Source organism: Agelaius phoeniceus, chromosome 5 (genome assembly GCF_051311805.1).
Source record: "Agelaius phoeniceus isolate bAgePho1 chromosome 5, bAgePho1.hap1, whole genome shotgun sequence".
Classification (NCBI taxonomy): Eukaryota; Metazoa; Chordata; class Aves; order Passeriformes; family Icteridae; genus Agelaius; species Agelaius phoeniceus.
In genome coordinates, this window is record NC_135269.1 from 66,085,743 (window position 1) to 66,109,083 (window position 23,341).

The 23,341-nt window shown below is 42.6% G+C and overlaps 2 protein-coding genes across 4 annotated transcripts; one reads left to right on the forward strand and one right to left on the reverse strand.

Moving 5' to 3' along the window:
- Positions 1-245: 245 nt before the first annotated feature.
- MEIG1 (meiosis/spermiogenesis associated 1) lies at positions 246-11,636 on the reverse strand. Of its 3 annotated transcripts, XM_077179207.1 has the most exons (5): positions 11,202-11,366; positions 10,004-10,081; positions 9,043-9,175; positions 7,064-7,226; positions 2,791-5,058 (listed from the first exon to the last, which is right to left on the reverse strand). In XM_077179207.1, the coding sequence occupies exons 3-5, from the start codon at positions 9,171-9,173 to the stop codon at positions 4,930-4,932; spliced, it is 423 nt and encodes a 140-aa protein (XP_077035322.1). In that variant the 5' UTR covers positions 9,174-9,175; positions 10,004-10,081; positions 11,202-11,366; the 3' UTR covers positions 2,791-4,929. The 3 variants fall into 3 exon arrangements, with proteins under 3 accessions (XP_077035321.1, XP_077035323.1, XP_077035322.1); XM_077179206.1 differs by lacking the exons at positions 2,791-5,058; positions 10,004-10,081; positions 11,202-11,366 and adding exons at positions 246-954; positions 11,539-11,636; XM_077179208.1 differs by lacking the exons at positions 2,791-5,058; positions 10,004-10,081 and adding an exon at positions 246-954 and having other exon boundaries at positions 11,202-11,328.
- On the forward strand, positions 11,418-23,249 carry DCLRE1C (DNA cross-link repair 1C). The gene is made up of 14 exons (XM_077179202.1): positions 11,418-11,578; positions 11,711-11,762; positions 13,437-13,521; positions 14,717-14,776; positions 15,363-15,418; positions 15,497-15,598; positions 15,847-15,919; positions 16,084-16,224; positions 16,741-16,842; positions 17,443-17,579; positions 17,742-17,796; positions 19,390-19,478; positions 20,336-20,436; positions 20,903-23,249. Exons 1-14 carry the CDS (start codon positions 11,470-11,472, stop codon positions 21,868-21,870), a joined length of 2,130 nt encoding a protein of 709 aa, XP_077035317.1. The 5' UTR covers positions 11,418-11,469; the 3' UTR covers positions 21,871-23,249.
- Positions 23,250-23,341: the final 92 nt, after the last annotated feature.

Sequence of the window (23,341 nt, forward strand, 5' to 3'; positions counted from 1 at the left end):
GGACAGCTCCCACTTGGATGAGGTATTTGGGTGCTCCTGCCAAGGCAGGAGGAACATCTGCAGCGAGGAGCTGGGACTACATCCTACTTCCATAACCAGCAAGAGCTGCCAGCAGGGGAGGAGGTTTCTGTGAGCACGAGATTGCTGGCAAAAGCTGATGCATCTGTGTGCTTGACTCTTTAACCTGCTCGTCCTTCCCTGAACCCATCCCCTTCTTCCCTCCCTTCCCCTTCCCCCTCCTCCTTTTGCTTCTGGGCACTCCCTTCCGTGGATCTCCCCGCCTGCCAGGCCAGCTCCGCGGGGCGTGGGTGCCTCCCCACCGTCCCTCAGAGCCTGCCACAGCACGTGTGAAACTGCAGAGCATCTGCTTCAGTCAGTTGCTCGGTTATTTGGTATCACAGAAATAACAAATAAAGAGGAAAACAGTGATTTAAACACACAGGCACACAAGCATTAACGAGCAGGTGATTAGAGAGACAGTAAGGGAAGGCAGAGCTTGCCAAGCACTGACTGATGGGCCATTAAAGGAGCTACTCTGGCTTTGGAGAGGATCTGACTCAATATTGTAACTGATAAGATGGAGAAAACATGATTAGTGTGAAATTAGAGGTGTATTTGAGGGAGCTTGAATAAAACTTACTCCAGGATGTTTACAGAAATGACCAAAGACACAGGAAGGGAAGGATCAGGGTGGAACAAGTATGGGAAGATGACAAGGAAGGAGGTTGGAAGGATCAGACATGACAGCAAGTGTTTGGGCAGGACAATCACCTGGCTGGGCCCTGGCCCTGATCCATGCAGTCTGGCCTGCCTTCTTATTAAATCCCATCCCTGATTACCTTTGCTGTGTGCCAGGCCCTGGAAAAGACTCAAGGTCTGAGCCAGGGCTGGTTGAGGGAGCCAGGATAGAGGACACTGGACAGGCTTTTCAAGGGATCCTTGAGTGTGGAGTGCCTGTGAAGGCAAAGAATATGGGAGAGGATTGAGGGGAAAAGAGAGCCACAAAAGCAACAAGCAGCAAAGATTCTCTGTCTCTACACTGAGGGATCTAAATACACTGGCAGAACAAAGCATCCATAAAAATGATTATGTTTGTTCAAAGTTACATGGCAGTAATTTTTTGGGTGCCACCCTGGAACTCTGCTGTCAGTAGACATTCCCCAGTCACCATCTCAAATGCTGTTTGTGAGGGTGCTGTGCTTCAGACTTGAATTAAATATAGTCTCAATTGCAACAAGAAAGAAACTGCAGGTTTTTTTAAGTAATTACAGTTGCTAAGAGGTGTTCAGCACAGACAGGCTACTGAGAAAGCAGGTCCAATGAATAAGATAAATTCAGTGGAACTGAAGTACCAGGAGAGAACCTGCAAGGAGCATAGGGCAATTCCATTCCAGCTGCTTTCAAGCAGCCCTCATTTGTATTGACAATGTGAGGAAAAGCAGCACCAACAGCTGCTGAGTTAGAAAGTTGTTTTAATGATTTTGAGGGCAACCATTTTCAACTCTTTGAAAGAAGGGAATAATGTTTGAAAACCAAAGGGTTGAGGTTCTGTCTTCAGAGATGGAAAAACAACTGTCCATTCAGGTGCCTAAGTGAAAAATCAAAACAATTCCACCATCCTTGTGTGTGGAGCTTTGAGCTGCTGTGACTGCAAAGCAATCAAACAACCATGGTATCACTGTCAGAAAACACTGCTCCAAAATGGATTCCAGTAAAGCCTGAAAAACAGAGCACAGCCTGGAACACCCCAGGTTGCACTCTTGTCATTCTACATGTAGCAGTCAAACACAAAGTCTGAAAAGTAGGTCTTGGACCTTTGTTTTCTCTACTCTTGTGAGCTTCTACAGGCACAGAAAGGATTTATTCTTCTTGTACAAAGCTATGAAGGGAATTAGATCAGGCTTAGGCAGCTGCAAGCTAACAGAGAGCCTTGCCACCAGCAATTCCTTGAGCTGCTGCCATTGACAGCAGTACAGTATTCCCTGATAAGAGAAATACCAACAGATAAGCACCTGGGAAAGTATTTGTTACATAATTACTTTTTACTAAGACTCAAATCAGAAAAATGGCACATATTTTCATCTCTAGGCAATAAAACTGTAAATATGTGCTTTATGTCTTTAAAATTCAGTAAAAGAGTTTGTATAATGATGTTCAGAAATTATTTGTGTTGATAAGTACTGTTGTGTCACCCTTCATAACTAAGCTTAAGAGATGAGCTCGTAGCTCTCCACCTGCTTAAAACTGAGGTAGGGATATTTCAGTTAGGAAATATTTCAGATATTTCTCTTATCAGATGTGTCAGATAAGAGAAAACACTGAGTTCTTTTGACAGTTCTTCTGAGTGAAAGACACATCAGCACACAGGCAGCAGGGATACTTGCTGGTACTCAAGTATCAGCTTCATGCTCAGCCAGCACAGCTGAATGCCAAAGCCTGGTCAGGAGGAGCTCTGGCAGGCTGGAGGAGTGGTCACATCATCTTAAGTTTAGCACAAACTGGATGTCAAAAGACAATTAGAAGAGAAACCAACACTGCCAGTATAAAATCTGCTGTTTCCCTAATGAACTGAGAGAATTCCCAAATTCACCAGTCTTGACAAAGGCCATCTCTGTAAACTGGTCTTGCTAATTACAAGCCTTGTTTTTCTCTTTCATCCTGTGAATCTTATAAATATAACAGTGACATTCAATCTTTTTTACATTGACAATGCTGAAAAATGTAAGTAATATCTAGGTAATTCACTGTCTCAAAGTGGGAAGGATCTGTCAACTCATATAAAGTGGAACATGAATTCTCATGCTATTTATTTGAAGTGAAATATCCATGGGCTGCATGAAATGCACACTCATGGTTTTAAAATACAGACAGAAGCATCCAGCAATATTGCAAAAATATTGAGGAGTAGTCAGGTAAAATGAGGCAATGCCAGAATAATGTCTTATATGTGTTTCAACTTCTAAAAATCTTTCTTGAGGAAAAAAAAATCACATGAAATCATAAAAAGTTACCTGCAATTTTAATTCCTGGTTTCGAATGCCCAACTATGTCTTTTTTATGGACTGAGAAAATGGCTGTACCAAATGTTCTCACTACTTCTGTGTGTGCTGATAGCAATAATTTCTGACAATAAATTTGAGCTGGCTATACACCATATCTATTTTTCATGAAATTCTTTAAAGGCTGTTTTCATGTCCACTGGAATATTTTGTTTTTAGGAATCTCTAAAGTTAGAAAGAGAGATTCACTAAACTAAAGTGACAAAATAGACAGGTTATCTGGTAATTGCTCTGTTTCCACTATTTAACTGCAAAGTATGCAAAAAGTCCTGTCTTTAAAAAGTACATCCAGAGCACTCCAAGCATAAAAGAATCCATAATGAAAGGCTGAAGGGACATTCATTGCAGCAATGCTTTATTTCTCTACATTGCAGTAACTCTCTATATGCCATTAAAACTTTCTGAGAATATAAGTTTCACAGTTGCTTCAGAGTATCTTTCAGTCATTTCTCTAACAGAGCTCATCCAAATTTAAGCTAAAACTTTCCAAGTGGTCTAAATAAGATGAGGAGATCATCAGCAGTCATTGTCAATGAGGTCTTTTAAATATTGCACTCATACTGCTTATTTTGACTAGGAGCTGTAAGTCCTCTATTTCTCATCTTGAGTCTGCTTCCATCTTAGGCTCAAATAAATGAAGAATATCCATGAGACAGGTGGTCAAATGTACACTGCTAACTCATGCCTAAAACTAAGTTTAGGTACCCTTGGTCAACAGTCTAGAGATAGGAAGTATTAATAACAAATTTTTTGTAACTACCTCAAACACACCTACTGGTTTACATAACAACAGTCTGTTCTGCTGGTCAATTATCAAGAGTTTTGGCATCTCAAAGTATTTTCATTAAATCCCCTCATGAGTGAAGGTAAGTACAATCCCTCATCTTCATGGAGTGTCTCAGTAGCCCAGGTACAGGCAGCTGCTGCAGAGCTGATGTCACAGCAGCACATTCAAAGAAAACATTACATAGCTGCACTTAAAATAAATTAATTGTGCCAACAAGAGCTTCTCTCTATTCATAACAAAGGCTGTCCAAATGCCAGGATCAGGTGTGGATGTTAATAATGTGACATTTGAAGTTAGATGAGATGAATTCTGCCCAGAAATGCCACATATCATCTGTGCATGTCACTTTCCCCTAAATATTACCTAGTGTGGATTTCATATTCTCCCTGGAGTTTTGCACTCCATGCTCCCAACACCTGTGAATCCACAAAACACCCCTACAGGAAGGCATATGCTACTAAGTCAATGAATACTTCCTCTTTGACTAATTCATACTGGCACCTGACAAAAACACTTTGGGGATAGACAAAAAGACATTTCAGTTGTGACTCTTTCACAATAACCAGTATTTATATCTGTGGCTCAGCACTGGCCATTGTTACTTTATTGTTCAGCATCCTTCACTTAAATTCTTTCCTTGTTTTTCTTGCTCAGCTCCAAGGAAATGTCAGTCAATGCTCTGGCCTCACTTTGGCCCTTTGAAGTCTCATAACCCTTAACTACCACAAGGGACTGTGGCTGACATTAACCAGTGTCTTATATTGTTTGGAATAAAGATTGATGCTTGTACTTACAATGGATCTTATACAGTTAACTGAAATATATGATGACCATTTACCAGCTTTTTAGCTTTATGTCAAAGCATTTGTAACCAGAAAAATGAGGAATAATAAGACTTTTAGTTATAGGAAGGAAAAAGTGAAGTTTCTATGTCTATAGGTCAGGCTTCTCTACATTTCCAGCACTCCCCTTTCTATCTAAGCATGACATGGATACTTAAGGTAAGCCAGATTACACAGTTCATTTCCTTACAGGTCTCAAGAAATTATTTATAAAACCAAACCCACCAGAACAGTAACCACTCTAATACACATAAATTTTCACTTTACGGACATCTTTGTCTTCACATTCTCTTTGCCTGTTGTAATAATAGAATGTATTGTCCTTTCTCTGGAGTTTCTTAACAAATCCAGTTTCTGGCCAGCACTCTACCTACAAGCAGAACAAAAAGGATATAAAATCACCTGAACATGCTCACATTAAATGATGTTTGTGCATGATATTGCAAGGAATATAGGGTATACTTTCATAGGAAACCCTAATTTGCATCTAAATACTATTTTCAGATTGAGAACAAGATGACAGAAACCACTTTTCAGGTTGAGTATAAAGTTATGTGATCTGAAAAGCCTAGAAATAGGAATCTAATGATATTTAAAAGGCTAATTTAAAATTGGACAAGTCAAAGATTTTAAAACACCTTGTTTAGGAATATAACATTGATGTTATTCAGTTATTCAGTAATCTGAGAGGCTGCAAGTGTCTGCTTCTGTAAGACTGACATATATTTCAAGATTTCCTTCAGATCCTTCTGACCATGAAAAATGTGCTTTTCATTAGTATTTTAATGAAAATAAAGTAAGCTTCAGACTGTATCAGTCTCAAAGACAATAGGATCAGTCCCACATCAACTCAGCATCACCCTGGTGCTCTTCACTGTTTCATTTAAAGGTGTAAACCTTTAATTTAAAGACTTCAGCATTTGCACATTTAACAGCTTTATGGCTTTAGAAGCTCTTTCACCTTGAGCATCTATGACTGCTTCTGATTAACTAAACCTTAAAAATCAGGTAATAAGCATCTTATTTCTCTTCCAGGCAGAGCTGACAACAGGATGTCAGACTAGAGCATTCCCTAACTGGAAGCCCCAGAAGTGGTTTCATCACTTACCTTATGGCTTCAGGCATACAGCTGTGTTATTTGCATTGTCTGTCTAAACATAACAACCTTAATATTCATTCCACCTACATTATAATTGCATCTTTAGTAACAACTGCATTATAGACTAATGGGGACTCAACAAGAAATTTTGGAATATGTAAGTTGAAAGGGAATCACTGCCAGGCCCTGGCATGCTGGAACTGAATGCTCACTCACATTGCAATTAGTCAGTGGTATTCTTTAACTTTCATCAGGGTTTAACTGCCAGGGGCTGTGCCCTGCCATAAATCTTGAACACACAGATCCTACCACAATAATTACGTGATTTCCTTCTGCACTTACTGAAAATTGTACCACAGCCTTTGCAGTGGTATCAGAGCCCACAATAAAATAATAAATGGCATTTTATTATGCACATCAAAGTGTTTTGCTGTGTTTCGAGTTAACTTGATGGGGAGTGAGTTTCTTGGAACTTTCTGTGGTTTCTTATGTGCATGGCAGGTCAGCATATTTTAAAAGTGTGTTCTTTGTACTATATTTGCTGCTTTAGAAGCTAAATTACAGAGCTGTAATAAAAATGCTATATTGTTTGCTGTATTAACCTGTTGGTTGCTGTTTTGAACCTAGAGTAACCATGGAAATTTGGCCACTACTCAATAGCTCATTTGATGTGCTGGGGAGCATCACTAACAGCTGCAGTGAGCAGAGGCACAAGTCCCTGGTGTTGACAAGAGCCTGTGTCACAACTGCCTTTAGTACAGCTCAAATATTTGCATTGTGGACATCATTTTGATAGAGGCCAAGCTCTGAATGTGCACAAAGCCTGACTGTGCTACCACACAATCCAAGTGCAAACTGAAGCAGTAGCAGTGCACAGGACTGACTCCACGGACAATCAACAAGTTTCCTATCAAGTCTATTGACAGACTAATGGGGAAGCTTCAGGGAGCTCACTTGGAACATTTCTTTCCTGAACACTGAATGATTCCTTTGGAGATCAGCTACATCTGTTCAAAGAGATCTGTGATGCTTCTAAATGCATCAGAGATGGGGAACAAAACACTGGCTGGGTAGTATTTCTGCTTCACTTCTGTGAAATGAGTTATTCTACACAGTTAACAATAGCTCAAGAATTCAAGTCAGACCTGTGAGGAAAGCCACTGTATCAGAACCTAGCCTAAATGAAAGGAAATAAGCAGCACCTCCATTTTTATTTAACCATTTTATATGAGACAGAAGTTTAAAGTAGCAACTCTTACAAAGTTCTAAATCTTACCTGATCAACTTGTTTTACTTGTTTATATTCCACCTCATCTCTGTATCCAGCTTGCTGAAATCTGTATAAGTTCTCTACAACATCTGACCATATTTTGGCACGATGCATAGATTTTGGTTTGATGTCAGCTTCAGTCATGACTTCAGAAACTTTAGGCATCTTCCTGAAATTAGACTTAAAAAAATTAGAGAAGACAGAAGCAAGTGATTTTGTTGGGGACATAGAGTAATGGATAGAACAAAATTTTAAAATAAAGGAATTACAGAGTTCAAAGTCTGAGGTTAAAAAAGGGAAAAGTTATAAGCAGTTGGAATCCAATTAAATGCATTACTTGATCTCAAACACAACTCATCTGTACTTTTGTGTATATCTTGACTCAACCCTCCTAAAATTTAACTGTGCATATTGATGAATTAAAAAATACTAAATGCAGTAATTTTGAATTTCCCATCTTGGCAGTTGCTGTCCCCTTGGGGCAGGCAGGCAGACTTCCAGATTTTTCTTTCTTGCTCCTGAAGCGGCCCCAAACTGGGAACCACAGAATGAAGATCTGGGCTGTTACTGAAGAACAGCAAACACTCAGGATGGGAGAGGAGGAGAAAAGAGAAATGCACAGTCAGTGACATGGCCACAGTGCCAATGGCAGATGAGGTCCTCAGAGATAAACTGGATAAGGAGACAAGGCACACAGCCTGCCAGAATTCACCTTTCTGCCTTTGCTGAAGCAAACAGGCTGCCACTGACTTCCTCCTCACACAAAACGCATTTGTTCAGTCTGCTGAGACACTGCAAACAGGTTAATCAGCTGCTAAACCTGAATAGAGCAGAACTGGGACAAGCTGGAACTCAAACTCAAAAGGAAATTAATTAAATAGATAAATGAGAAAAAACCCAAACAAACTAAAAACAACAGCAACAAAAAAGCAATTAAAAATTGCAGACAGTGGATACTCGCCAGGGACGGATTTGAACTACATTAAAAAAATAAATAATTTGATTTCTGATTTTCATTGTATTTGCTTTCCTAAGCATATCTTATTTTGCTGTTCAAATAGAACTTTTGTTGCTTCTGCCAGCAAAACACACCCATCACTACCATGCCTAGCAGGTATGATCAGAGATGAGTCCTTTCCCAGTTTTGGAATGTCACCAAGCTTCAGCTTCATAACTAGCAAAGTATCTCCAAGGAATGAAAGCTTCTGGATTTTACAGTGAGCAGATGAATAGTTTCCTTCCCTCTGGGCACCATGCTGCCTCCAAACCCTGCCCAATTTCTTTATTTGGCAAGTTCCTATATCAACAGAGAGCTTGAAAAGTTGAATGCTGAAATCATATCAAATGCAAAATGTCACTAAGTGAGTCTTTTAGAAAAGCAGAAATTGGGAAAAAAAGTCTTGCACCACATGATAAAAATATTTGGAAAAATTATATCAGGAATTATTGTTATCACAATGTGGACTAGCAGAAAGAAGCCTGCACACCTGTCACCTGTTTGTATGAGAGCCAGCAGCAGACAAAGAAAGGGCCTTTCATCTCTTATCAAATACATTTATTAGAGACCAATAAAAATATGTAAAAGGGCATTTTTCTGGCACCACTAAACCATTTCTTGCAGTTCAGTACTCCAAGCATTCTTTTACCAGGCACTGCAGCAGTTTTCAATTGAAAGCAGCCATTCACTAAACTAAAAAAGTAATTTTCCCACCTGGTTATGAGGTATCAAACACAAATTAACAGGATAAGCACAGATGCCTATTCTAAATTCAGGGTAGTAAGTAGGGTAAGTTTGTTTCTCCTGTGCTGCAAAGGGCTCTTTTGTAGCCATCACAGGATTTTTCAAGCTCTGTATTTTTTATCAGTGTTTGATGAGAACTGTTGTCAGTCAATATTGACTTTAAACAGTCAATATGATTAGCAATAATATTAGATCCTAATAAATGCTAAGCTAGAATGCAATGAAGTGTCTTGTGATAACTTACATGTCCTTAGTGTTAAGTACTTCTTTACTGGACATGCTGGATTCACCTAATGAAGGTTTTTCTTCAACACATGTGGGTAGGTCTGGCTCTTCTTGAGTCACCATTAATTCACAGTGCCTGTCCACAGGCATTCCTGCCCAAAAAATAAAGATCATATATTGAAAGTTCCAGTTTACTGACTTCATATAATGAAAGCATCCCATCTTGGGGCTGCTATTTAAAAATTGTACTCTTTGTCTGTTGGGTGTCCAAGTTCCAGGCAGAGCTGTTTTCATTGTACCAGAGCAGGGGACAGCTGTACTCCAGCCAGGAATTCAGGGAAGAGACAGAAGACAACAGACAGACAAAAGCAAATAAAGAAGACAAGAGAATGGTAAGAAAACATTCAGTTTAATATTAACGCTTTTCTTTAAAGGGAATTTTTGAACAGTGAAGTGGACTTTGCTGAGATGACAATGTTTGCCAGCTCCTGATTTAGGGTAAACAGTGAGTGCTTTGGCCTTGGGAACACATTTTTTGATGTTAATCATAACACTGTGGAATCCTAACTAGCCTGGGTTTGCTGATGGTGGTTTCCTGAACAGTTACACAAGCTGTGAGGGTTTGTGGGAGGAAAGTGTCTGCTCCCTTAGGGCATCTGCCCAAGGACCACTTTCACTGCAACACGGGGTTACAGGAAAGGGAGGAAAACATAAAAAAAATACATGAGGACTCAAACCTGAGCAGCAAATGAGGAAGATGATGATGAGAACCAACCTGTGGCATGTGAAGAATGTGAGAATGTTTATTCTAACAAGGTTATCTGATTGGGGACCTTGTCAGTTGGGAAAAAGGGGGAAACAAACAAAATATGCAGACACAGCGACCTGACAAAACAAACACTGATAAACAAACCTCAACTCCAGCACTAATAGATGCTGGAGTTCATGAAACTACAGGAATGACATCCAGGGAGACCAACCTGGACTTTGCACTGGTAAGATTTAACCAGGGGGACCCAGACTTGGAGAGGTGTGGGAATCCATGGAACTGTATAGATCTGTGCAGGAGCAGTGAGAAACAAAGATGGGAATAGACAGAAAGGAATATAAAATAAGCCTGTCCTGTGTAAAACAGGACCAGTCAGTATTACATGCCCAGCTAAGCCCCACACCTGATCATCACAGACTGTCCTACCCTATTGTATCTTCTTAAATCTTAACTGTCTCTCTGCACAAACTCTGTATTCCACATGTGTGTGTGTGTGCTGCAAGGACAAAGTGCCAGCTCCTGGTGACATTTGCGTCTGAGTGAACACTGGTGCCAGCTCTGGGAGTCATACTGGGGGTATGAGCACCTAAGATATCTGGTGTAGGTGGGGGTACTAAGTTTCCATCCACCAGAGCAGGAACAGCATGTATCCTGAAAAATTAGCTACTGGGGGAGGGCTGTCATGAGTGAGGGGCTCCATGCCAGCAGGTGGAGCAGGACTGTGGGTCACAGCCTGTGTGCCTGGTGCTGGGGAGGGGTGGTGTCTGTACCTTCACCCATTTTGGTGTACCTAGGGTGAATGCCCATATTCACTAGCAAACTTGAGGCTGAAGAGTAGGGGCACCTTGGCTCCAGGCCAGGGTATCCAGCAGGCCAGGGAGCCCTGCTGCATCCTCAGCCCTTACAAGGAGCACCATGTCCCCAGGCAGGAGAGGCCCTGGGGCACAGCAGAGGGAGGAGATGGCGGTACCGCCTACATCACTTAACCCAATTCAGCAAACACAGGACCTGCTTGGGGTCTCAGAGCAAGTAAGGTGTTTCATAGGATGTTAAGGGGTTGGAAAGGCCCTTAAAGATCATCTCGTTCCGACACCTTCAGTGAGATCGGTTTGGTAAAAGCCCCATCCAACCTAGCCTTGAACTGTCCCAGAGCTGGGGCAGCAAAACCTCCCTGGGAAACCAGTCCCAGCGCCTCACTGCCCGCACTGTAAAATAATTTTTCCTAACATCTAATCTAAGTTCTCCTCTTTCCAGTGGCTTCTGCCTACTCTACCCGACAGTTCCCTGTACATCCCGAGGTGCTCAGGCAGACATCCCGGCCTGCACCCGTAACTACGCTGCGACCGTAACTTCACCCTGCTCCCATCGCCCTGGCCACAACCCGCCCCCCAGCCCTTAAGGCGGCCCACCTCGGTTCAAGAGACGCAAAACGGGGACTCTTGTCAGGCGGGGCGGGGAGGGGCGGCGGCCGAGGCGCGATGGCAGCGCCCTCACGGCCCCCTCACGGCCTCCCCCCGGCCCCTCACGGCCGGCCCCTCACGGCGCCAACGGTCGCCAGGCAACCGCCCGCCATGGCCTCTTTAAAAAGGCCGTGCCCGCCCCTGATAGGCCGGCGCGGGGCGGGGCCGCCTCGTGATTGGCTGGGGGCCGGGCGGGCGAGAGCGCGCGGCGCCCGCCATGAGCCGTTTCGGGGGCCGCACGCGCGAGTACCCGGCGCTGTCCATCGACCGCTTCGACCACGACAACCTGCGCGCGCGGGCCTTCTTCCTGTCGCACTGCCACAAGGGTGAGGGCCCGCCGGGAGGCGCCCCCGCGCGTCCCTCCGTCCGCCTTCTGTCCCTCCCCCTGTGCCTCCCTCCCCCTGTCCGTTGTCCCCGCCCCGCGTGTCCCTCGGCTGACCCCGTGCCTCTCTCCCCAGATCACATGATGGGGCTGCGGGCGACCGCCCTGAAGAGGCGGCTGGAGGGCAGGTACGGGCTGGAGGCGGGGCGGCCTCGGGGGGAGGCGGCCGGTGCGCGGCAAAGCTTGAGCTAAACAGTGCGAGGAACTGCCACGGGTTATCGATCCCGGGATAGGAACGGGGCAAGGACACCTCCCGCTAGACCGAGTTGCTCCTACCTGGCCTCGGACTCTTTCAGGGATGGGGTATCCACAACTTCTCTGGGCAGTTTGTTCCAGTGCCGCACTACCCTCACTCGTTGTATAAAACTTCTTCCTTGTATCTCATCTAGGCTTGCCCCCTTTCAATTTGAAGCCAGCTCCCCTTGTCCTTGTAGAAAGTCCCTCTTTATAATTCTTAAAAGCCCCTTTTAAATATCAAATGGTAGCAGTAATGTCCGCCCAGAATTTTCTTTTCTCTAGGCTGAAGAACCCCCAGGTATCTCAGCCTTGCTTTCATAGGAGAGGTGCTCCAGCCCTCTGTGCATCTTGGTGGCCTCCTCTGGAGCTGCCCCAACAGGTCCCTGTCCTTGCTGTGCTGGGAGCCCAGAGCTGGTGCAGCACTGCAGGGGGCTCTCACCACAGTGGAGCAGAGGCACAGAACCCCCTGCCTTGTCCTGCTGCCCAGTGCTGGTGATGCAGCCCAGGATAAGATTGGCTTCCTGGGCTGCATGTGCCCACTGCTGGCTCATGGCCAGCCTCTCATCCACCACTACCCCAAAGTCTTCTGCAGGGCTGCTATTAACCTATTTATCCCTCAGTCTGTTTTGTTACCAGGGGTTGCCCAGACTCAGGTACACTTAGCCTTGTTGAACTCCATGATGTTTACGAGGATCTCTCTGTTATTTCCTGGAAGTGTTGGTGCACAGAGACAGTGCTGTGTCTGTGCAGTGAAGGGGCCAGCTGTGCTCTCTGAGGTGTATAAGCAAGCAGGCAGCCAGCAGTTTGAGGGAGACAGTTATTTGCTTCTGGCCAGCATGTGTGAGACTTTTCTGGGGTACTGTGTCCAGCCTGGGCTCCCCTGGATGGTAAATTGATAGGTGTTAGCATCAGCACGCTGGTCTGGGGCCAGGGCCATGTGATGTGTGAGGAGAGGCTGGGAGAGCTGGATGTCTTCAGCCTTAGGAGTAGGAGGCAATCATATATCACTGCTTGCAGGTAGGTGTAGAGGAGATGGAGCCAGACTTTTCATGGAAGTGCATAAAGAAAGGGCAAGGGACACCTTTTTCATCATGAGGATGACCAAATGTGGTAATGAGCCCAGGGAGGCTGTGGGCCAGTTCCTAGGCTCTCTTTGATTTATTAGAGTAGATATTGTATCTTCTCTGATGCAAGCAGAGAATCTCTTTGCTCATCAGGTCTCTGTGCATCAGCTCAAGCTTCATGAGGAGTATTGTGTGTTCTGCTGTGTGCTGGCTGTGCCAAATGCCTGTTCCAGGGGTGTGTGCAGGGGTAGAGAAACAGCAGATAGGTCATGACCACGTACCACACGCTGCATTTGTGTCTGCAAACCATGCAGGCAGGGCTAGGTTTGGGTTTGCTGTGCAGAAGGGAAGTCTGCAGGCTTCCAGCTCTGCAGGTCTCCTCACATGAGAGGTTTCTGAGGGCAGGGTTTGATGTTCTGGGTGCCAGGTGCTGATGTGTTGTTAGATTGTTCCTCATGTCTACTTTAAAAAACATTATCTGTGTTTTTTGTCTCCTCACAGCTTGAAAGTTAAACTATACTGCTCACCAGTAACTAAGGAATTGTTGTTGACTAACTGGAAATACAAGTTTTGGGAGAATCATATTGTGAGTTTGTGTTTATTTTGACAACAGCACTTATCAAGAAGTGATTCTCAGAAAGAAGCAGCTCTCTGCTCCTCAGGAGTGTCTGAATATTGGTGTTGATAGAGTGTTTCAGGGCTTCAGTGCCAACAATGTGCCTTTCCTGCTGCTTGCTATGTGGTATTGGTTTGTTGCTGTTTGTTGTTTAATTATTTTTCCCCCCACAAAATTTTTCCTTTTCTCTCAACTTCAGCTTTACATGGCCTTCATCCTCACATTGATCATTTGTACATCTGAATTTGTATTCATTTTCTTACCTTGCTCATGTCTCTTTGCTTCTGTCCTTTATTTCTCTTTGGCTTCATTTGAAGTCTCTTATTGCTTGGAGTGTGTATAATCTGAAGTTATATGAATTTCTGATTGCTTTTTGGAAAATGAACTATAACATGAAGAAGTTGTAGTATAAAATCACTGAAAAACGTAATAAATTTACATGATTTCCAGTGTTTGGAGCCAGACTGCAAAGGATCAGTGTTATGTACAAGTGTGACATGAAGTTATTTCCTTCCCTTTGCAGATGCAAGCATTATAAAATGAAACATGAGTTTTTTTACAGAAATAAAAATAATTATATCATAATTATTATATCTATTCATATAATATATTATTATATATTATATAAGAGTTACATAATAATTATTAATTATAAAATAGGCATTGTAAAACAGAACATGAGGTTTTTTACAAAAATAAAAATAAAAACCTCTGCACAAATACAGGAAGATGTCCTTCCAGTGATTTGTGGGCTCTGCTTCTGGTAATAGGGGGCAGTGGGAAGTCCTGCAGCACACAGTTGTTCTAGCAAGATCCACTGCTGTGGGACTGGGATTTTTGGGCTTTGCAGTCATCCAGAAATAAGGCATGTGATCCATCCAGAGGAACAAGAGCTGTTGCTGATAGAAGTCCAACATGCTCTAACTCTTTTAGGCATGCACACCTTGGCTGAGGTATCTCCATTTAATTTTTAGATAACTTTAAGGAAAATTTATTCCACTGGAAATGGAAATTTATGACTTACTACGGGAAAATGAGTTTAATTTTACAGGCTTAGCATTAGCCACAGTGAGTGCTACAGATGTCTACATAATAAATAACTAGACATAAGCATGAAACAGAACATTCAGTAAATCCTATAATGCAATTAATCATTTTGTTACAGGTTGCATTGGAAGTTGAAACACCAACTCAGATTTCTTTAGAAGATGAAACATCTGGTGAGGTAAGTTATAGGGAAAAAAGATTTGTATGATAGTCATGGGCAGCAATGCTGTTTACATGAGTACAGGAAACACAGCTGCAGCATCTGAGGTGCACAAGCTATTTTTAAAATGTGTGTGCCCCTCCTCTCCTGTAGTGACAGAAACAGAGGTGGTAGTTCTAAACTAAAAAAGGCTCGATTCAGACCAGATAGAAGGAAGAAGTATTTTACAGTGAAACATTCAAGGTCAGGATGAGGCTCTGAGCAGTCTGATCTAGTTGAAGATGTCCCTGCTTATTGCAGGGGAGTTGGACTGGATGAACTTTAAAGATCCCTTCCAACCCAAACTATTCTGTACTTGCTCACCAGGAACCAAGGATGTAGAACTGTCTTTTGTCCAACTTGCTTTATAAGCACCATACAATTCTTGGTCCTCTCTTCTGCCATGACAGGATGGTGGCTGCAGTGTGAAGAGACTCTCTGGTTTTAAAGCAATGCTAAGTGCTGCAGGAGGCTGTGGGGAGTAATGCATTGCTCTCACTGTGCTGACAAAAGTACTGGTAGTACTTACTACAGTCTGAAGATAATGCTAACCCCTCTCTTCCAGAAAGAAGATGTAGTGGTGACACTTCTGCCAGCTGGTCACTGTCCAGGTTCAGTCATGTATGTCCTTTCAGCACTTTAAATGTTTCACCACCTGGCATTTAATGAGGAGCTTGACCCAAATGTTGCTGTCTGCAGGTTTCTGTTTGAAGGTGAGAATGGCACTGTGTTGTACACAGGGGACTTCAGGCTTGCAAAAGGAGAAGCAGCCAGAATGGAGCTTTTGCATTCAGGGACCAGGTGAGCTACTTGTAGAATATAAAAAGAACAGAAGATCATATGGCATGGGCAATTTGGCCAGGTATTCATTATTTTTTCCACATTTTTTAGTCTAGATTAAATATAATTGCAATACTGCAGTTACAAGCCCCCTTTGATGTATTCTTTGTAATCAAGAGGTAGAATTACCTCCTTTTGAAGAGAGAGGAAGTGGTGTATCTTAGCACTGTGGTATAATGTTTGCTCTGTATTACATTTCTATCCTCCAGGGTAAAAGACATCCAGAGTGTGTATTTGGACACTACTTTTTGTGATCCCAAATTTTATCACATACCAAGCCGGGTAAGTCTAATAAATTGTGAGAAGAAAGGCCCTTAAAGCTGTTAATTCATTAACTACCCCTTTGTTAGGAAGGTCTTACAAGGCAATGCCATTTTGCATTACTAAATCCCAGCAATCTGGAAGCATCTTCCAAGATGATTGACAGCACTTCCCACACTTTTCAGGAGGAATGTTTAAATGGGATCTTGGAGTTAGTGCGAAGCTGGACCTCACTGTCTCGTAATCATGTTGTGTGGCTGAACTGCAAAGCTGCCTATGGATATGAGTATTTATTCATAAACCTCAGCAAGGAACTTGGAATCAAGGTAATGTTTCCCTAATTGCTGCTTTGGAACAGATCCTCAGTGATGATTGTGGGCAGCACTGAGGTGCCAATGGCTGTTCAGAGGGCTGCTCTAGGCCACAGTTATGCCTGTTTCATTAACTTCCCTTGAAAAGTGCAGTTGTGCTCAGAATGAGGTAGCTAGTTGACTTCAGGCTGGAACATCTGGACTTTCCAAAGAGAATTTAATTCCCAGTTTTCAAGCTCAGTGTTTACCTCACTCCCTTTTATTTTGTGAATGATAAAAGTCATTTGCACACAGCATTAATAGTATATATATTGTGATTTTCTCATGAGTATTCATCCTTGTTCAGTATAGGTAGTATGTTCTACTTGTTCTAGATGTCCAAGTTTTGGCTGACACATCTCTGCTTGGACATTTTTGGGAGTAATAATTTAAATACCTGCCAGCATTTGAGCAGAGCAGAATCACATCTATACAGCTGCTCCAGCTGCAGTCTGCAAACACTAATAAAGAGTAAACTCTGGCTTTCTCTAGGTGCACACGAACAAACTTGATATGTTCAGGAACATGCCAGAAATCCTGTGCCACGTTACCACAGACCAGCGCACGCAGATTCACGCCTGTCGGCATCCTCGGGTGCGTTCCTTCTGCACAGTCCCCCCTGACCTTGCTCTGAAAATGAAAATGTGGTTATAGGTGCTGATGTTTGGGGCCTCTTGGCTTAATGAAAACTGGTGAAATGGTGACTTAATGTGAAGCAGAGTAAAAACCTTGGTTTGTGGGTTGAAGTTGTTTTGTTTTGTCTTTTAAGAAAAAAAAGGGAAAAATATTTTAGCTTATGCTAGAAGTAATTTAATTGTATTTGAAGCCTGAAAATTGTTTTTAAGTGAATTGAACAAGCAGCAGTGTGGATCAATCAGGTGTTACCCATTTCAGTGTATCAAAAGCAGCTCAGATGGTGCCTGTGTGGTTTTAGTATGTAGCCATCCATTTCCAGGATGTCTCTCAGACTGGGGGCTCCAGCTTGGAGGAACACAGATAGAACCTGAGATGGCACATTGGGGCATTGGTCTCTGACTGATTTTCTTTTCCAGCTGCACTAAAGAACCAAGGTGTGACAGGGTCTTTCAAGGTAATTAGAAGTGAGAGAGGAACCTGGTTTGGCTAGATACTATGCTACTTAATTTCTGGGTAAAAAAGGTCACCATTGAAGTTAATTTTATATCCATTGGACAGGATGATGACTGCTTCCGAGGGAACAGACTGCCCTGTGGGATGACTTGCCTCAATGGAACTCCCCTGCAAGTGATCAGCATCAAACCCTCCACAATGTGGTTTGGGGAAAGGAAGAAGAAAACCAATGTAATAGTGAGGTGAGCATTTGGGCCACCCTGAAACCTGTTGTTTCAGGTTTGTATCTTGCCTGATACGTGTATAATTGAATCTCAGAATGGACTTCAAGTGTGGGTTATGCTGGTCTGTTGACCAGGATGAAGAGCAATTACCTAATTTTTGTGCCTCTTCTGTTTTTTTAGGACTGGGGAGAGAACCTACAGAGCTTGTTTCTCTTTCCACTCTTCATACAGTGAGGTTTGTATACTTCTAGTACTGAGTATACATTGATTAAAAAAAATAGAAAAGGATTTTGATTATTCTGGTGTGGATGACATGACTTGTCATAATAAGAAAAAACCTGTCAGTAATAAGACATAAGGACATAGGAAGTTCTGAATACTGATGACAAAGAAATTCATTTTAATGTAGCTGCAGAGGACCTTGTTAAAGTAGGGCAGGATTGCAAGTCTATTTCCTGTTCTGTTCTCAATGTATAGGTCACATCTACAATTGTTTTGACTGCCTTTCTATTTTAGATTATTGTGTAACTATGCAATGTTTAAAGCATGGAGTTTTAGTTGACAATATGTTGTTTATCTGCTGTGACTTAGATTTGGGTGGGTTTGCCTTCTTTTCTCAGCCCACATATTTAAACCAAATTTTCTCTCATCCTGACAGCTGCTCTTGCCCCTTTTCCTGTGTTAAAAGACTAAAAAGAAATTGGTTATGGCAGCATCCTCCCCACAATCACACACTTTCATTTAGCATGACTTGATACAGCTCTAAAAACACTTTCTCCTAAGAAACTGAACTGAAACTGGATCAGTTCTAACAATGAACTGTCACAAAGTCTTGTACTACAAAATGGGGGAAGGCAGTACTGTTTTTAACCTCCTGATTAAGTATAAATTTGCTCTGCCATGGAGAATTTTAAATGGAGGTCCCAGTGTGGAATTTGCTGGTGGAATATGGGGGTTAGTGTAACTCTAACACTCCCACTTCCACATGCAAAAGTGGATGGGTCCTTGTCTTGGTTTGAGACAATTTAAAGGAGAACACAAGTTGTCTCTCTTTATAGGTTCAAGTAATCCCTTTCCACCAGCAAGGAATTAACTGGAGTAGATAGAAGTGAAAAAATAACAGTTTCCTAACAAGTGCACCAGCAACAGGCAAAAAACATAACAGTAAATGACTGCTAGATACAAAATTGCAATAACATTGAGGGTCACCCCAGGGCAGCCCTGATGTATGTACAGATAGCAGGGTAACCTGCAAGTGTTTCCAGTGCTCAGCAGGAGTGCCCCAAACCAGACACAATTCCTGAAGAAATTTACTGGAGATCTTCTAGAAGATGACAGAGTAAGGCTTGGAAAAAACAGTGTGTTTTGTCATAATGGGCTTTTACAGGGCACTTCAGGAGAGACTTTAGGAATAGGAAAGGAATACCTGATCTGCATAACTGGAGACTTGAACTCCAGTAAGAAAAATGCATATTTGAGAAGATCAGCAGCAGTAAGGACAAAAGGACAAGGAACCACTGGATCACATTCCAGGTCTGCCCAGCCTTTTCTTTCAGGGACAGGGATGGTCTTGTGTAGTAACTGATGATTGCAGTGAGGTGTTAGGTGAGGCTGAGTTCTCAGCATCCTTTCAGGTCTGTTTCCTTGTTCCAGAGATCCCCACTTTGACAGAGTTGTGGGCTACATTGGTCTTTTCATAAAGACTACTAGTAGTACTTTTGGATGTGCTTGCATCAGTTCTGCCATCATTCTCCATCAGGAATGCCCAAGTGACATTCTTAACTGTTGATGTAATTTGTTAAATTGCCTCTTCTTTTCTGGATTTCAGATCAAGGATTTCCTGAGCTATATCTGTCCTGTGAACGTGTATCCCAATGTACTGCCAGTGGGTGGGACAGAGGACAAAGTTATGGAAATGTAAGTGACAAGGGGCTGCTGGAGGGGATGATTCAAACTCTGTTCCTGTAAGAACAATTCCCCTCCTGAATAGCAGCATCTCAGGAGGGCCACTGCCTTTTGCTTTACTTGTCTGATAATTCAGATTTTTTTCTATATTCAGTCCCACAGACTTGGGTTTTCTGAAGCACACGTGTATGTTGAGCTGAGTCTCAGAGTTTGTATTCTACTTCTGTCTGTGTGTAGAGGCTTTTCTGCTGGTGAACTCTGTTTGGGAGGAAGCTGAATATAGATTCATCTCACTCTGTCCTGTGACCCATTTCTATTTATCATTGCTACTTCTCAGAAGTTTCTTTTAAAGGTGGTTTCTCTGGGGACCTGAACTCCTCCCCTGCACAGCATCAGAGAGGCCAGTTCTGCTGTGCTGCTGTAGATGTTGGCAGCTTAAAAAGCACCTCAGGGAGCAGGAGAGCTGTGGTGTCTCTTAGTCTGGACAGAACAAAGATTCCTGTTCATTTTTCCTTTCCTCCTTACTAAGAAAGGAGACTTGCACCTAATAATCACTGAATAAAACTGTAGTCAGATTTGGAGCCCTGTCAGCTTGTCTTCTATAAAGAAGGAACTAGATGGTTTCCAAAAAATGTACATGTTTTAAGGTAAATATATTGCAAGGACAGATTTCTACCTTTCAGCTGCTGAAGCTCACCAATGAATCAAAGACTTTGCCCTAGGTATTGCTGCCTTTGCTTTAACATTTTTGCTGCTGTGCCTATGAAAGGCATGGAGCACTGTACTTAAAACAAGTTAAAGGATTTACTCTTGCTCCTGAAAGCATCTGCTGAGTTCTAAATATTAACTGCTTTTTTCATTCCCTTCAGATTAAAGCCATTATGCAGGTCATACAGGAGAATCATGGAACCCAGGTACAAGCCCTTAGGAACCCTGAAGAGAGCCCACAAGAGAGAATTATCTGATACAGGTAAAGGTTCTGCTGCTGCTACTGCACCTTAAATGGAAGTCTGAGACTAAGCAGAGGTGCCAAAAGCTTTGGTGTTCACCACAGTCTGTGTGTTCAAAGCAACAGCTGGAAAGGAGAAATAGAAATTATGTGAACTTAGGAGGATGAGAGAGCACTAACTGTGTGAAAACACATTTGTTTGCAGTCTTAAAATGTACTTCATGCTCAACAGCCCTGTAAGTTTTTGGATGGAGTTTGTTCCCTCAGTCCCAGCCCAGCCCTAGGAAAGCTTGTTCTGTCTCTGTCAGGCATTGTGCTAGACAAGGCAAGGCAAACACTGACAATGGCATCCTGCAAAATCCTAGCTGGGTTAAAAACTATTTTCATCAATTTATACGAAATGAATTTTTATTAAAACTTTGCTCTCAATAAGATTTTAGCAGAGATGTGAACTTTTCTTAGTGATCTTCTGTTTGTTTCTTCCCAGATGAAGATGATCTCTTTGATTCAGAATTAATTTCTTCAAGGCCTAAGATTCCAAAAGAGCAGAGAGAGGAGTGCAGGCCCTCCAGCACAGGACAGGCTGAAAACTCTGAAGGAAACATTAATGAGAGCACAGAAAGTTACAAAGGGACCACAACTTACACCTCCCTCAAGGTAGACTTTGTGGACTGTGAAGAATCAAATGATGATGATGATGATGATGAAGATGATGAAGGTGACGATGAAAAAAATGCAGTTCAATTTCTTTCCCATGAGCCAGATGCCACTTCCACAGCCAATTTCAATGGAGTAACTAGTGACCAGCAGGAGTCTAATGCCAGTGTCCCTTGCTGGGATGAATTTTTTACAGGTAATAAACTAGAGGAGAGCTCTGAAAATGAGGATCACCTCCCATCTTCAGCAGATGCTGGTGGGTCCCAGTCACTCTTCAGCGATTCAGATGGAGTGAGTGACTCAACACACATCTCCTCCCAAAATTCTTCTCAGTCAACACACATATCAGAGCAGGGGAGCCAGGGCTGGGACAGCCAAATGGACACAGTGCTCATCACCTCCCAGGAGAGAAGTGCCCTGGAGCTCAGCACAGGTGGGAGCAGAGCAGTGGTTCCTGTGCTGCAGGAGAGTCCCAGGGACACTCAGCTGGACAGCAGCAGGGGGCAGCCACCAGGTCAGGACAGACCTTGTGCCCACGATGGTGCCTGTGGCTTGGAAAGCAAAGGCTGTGAGAAAGCTGCAGAAGATGGCACTGCCCACATTCTGGATGTGCTGGCAGAAATAAGTGACAGCTCCAGGACTCCTGATCTGGAGCTGAGGAGGGACTCCCAGAGCTCCTCTGACTTTGAAATTCCCTTGACTCCTGGTGCTGAAGCCCCTCAGCCAGATAAACTGCACCATTTATACAAGAAGCTTGCAGCAGGTGAAAACATAATCAGTGAGAAAAAAGTCTCCTGAGAACAGGTATAACTGATTACCTTGTGGTAATGCCCAGCATGTCTATTAATACCTGAATTATTTTTCTCTTTCCTGCTGATTACTCTCTGCAGTTATGCTGAGTCATGCTTAATTCAGAAGTATCTTACTGTCAGAACCAGGAATTTGCAGCCTGTGTACCTTTACTGTTCCTTCCATGAAATACTGAAAAGGAAGTATTCCCAGGAGGGACAGTAAAAGCCTTCTACCTCCCAAGGTTCAATTCTCCAGGACTGTAAGGAGACAAAAAATGGACCAGACAAAACTAAGAATAGTACACTAAATGAAATTTAGTGTTTATCATGAGCTCTAAGAGTTTGTCTTTGTAATGTGATCTCAGGTTTTAATAAAATAGCACATTATTAACTGTGGGGAGGAAGATAAGAATGACCATGCAAACAAGGCAGTTGTAATTTGGCTTTAATCCCTCTTAGCACTGTTTATCATTATTATAACAATTTAATCAGTACTCACTGCAGTTATTTTTAAAAATAACTGCAGAACAGATCAGAGAATTACTGAGGTTGTGAGGGGGTTTTGTTTTAAATCAAATTGTTCATTTCAAAAAGTCTCTGTTGACACTGTGCTTTAACTCCTGAGTTAGGTACTGCAGACTGCTGTCTATGCTTCACCTCCAACTGCAAACAACTTGTCATCACTTCCTTTGTGGTCTGGTTTGTTCTGAATTATTCTTCAGAAAAATTTGAAATCCTGTGGTTCCCAAGTTAACAGCCCTGTCCTGCTCTGGCAGGTAACTCAGCCACAGAAGGTAACTTGGTGTCCCAGACAGGCTCTTGTACTACAAAAACTTCACCTCCTCTACAACACTCTGTAGACTTTACTGTTTTAAATCAAGACAATATCAATCAACACTCCATGCATGTGTGCCATCATAACTGCCAAAGTTCTTAGCTTCTAACATAGAAATGTAATTCAGGTTTTTCCTAAACTAGAGTGCCCACAAAATATCTAAACCACAGAAGTTATCTAAAAATCCCTGAGGTTTTCCATCCATGGTTTTAAGTCCCAAAGAGTTAAACATAATTTAGCACAACATCCCTCCCCTCTGAGTGTGCCTTCAGTTGTTGTGCCATGTTTAGTGACATGTGAATGTTAAACCAACCAGTATTCTGTCACAGGGAACAGAGGCAGGAAGGACAAAGCACTGCCATAATCTAGGTATGATTCTAAGGATAAAGAGCCTGTATTTCTTCACTGTTACCTTTCCTGCTGTTTGTGGGATTTGTTAACCTAAATTCCAAATGTGATCCACCAACTCTGGGTTTTTTTTAGCAAGCCTGAGTGAATGGAACTGCTGTTGGAACTACCTCTGTGAATAAAGTCAGACAAAAGAGAACCTCTTGTGTTGGCTCATCTCATATCTGAAAACTGTGCATGTAAGTTCAAGGCTGCCTTTAACAGAATGCTCAAATATACAGGAATCTGTCGCAGA

Bases quoted from the DNA above. Each gene is read 5' to 3' on its own strand.
- MEIG1 (XM_077179206.1), bottom strand. From the start codon at position 9,173: ATGCCTGTGGACAGGCACTGTGAATTAATGGTGACTCAAGAAGAGCCA. The intron at 7,227-9,042 runs GTAAGTTATCAC...GTCTAATTTCAG, and splicing joins GTACTTAACACTAAGGACAT to GAAGATGCCTAAAGTTTCTG. The intron at 955-7,063 runs GTAAGATTTAGA...TTGCCTTCACAG, and splicing joins AAGTAAAACAAGTTGATCAG to GCACTCCACACTCAAGGATC.
- DCLRE1C (XM_077179202.1), top strand. From the start codon at position 11,470: ATGAGCCGTTTCGGGGGCCGCACGCGCGAGTACCCGGCGCTGTCCATC. The intron at 14,777-15,362 runs GTAAGTTATAGG...CCTCTCTTCCAG, and splicing joins AAGATGAAACATCTGGTGAG to AAAGAAGATGTAGTGGTGAC. The intron at 16,843-17,442 runs GTGCGTTCCTTC...TCCATTGGACAG, and splicing joins ACGCCTGTCGGCATCCTCGG to GATGATGACTGCTTCCGAGG.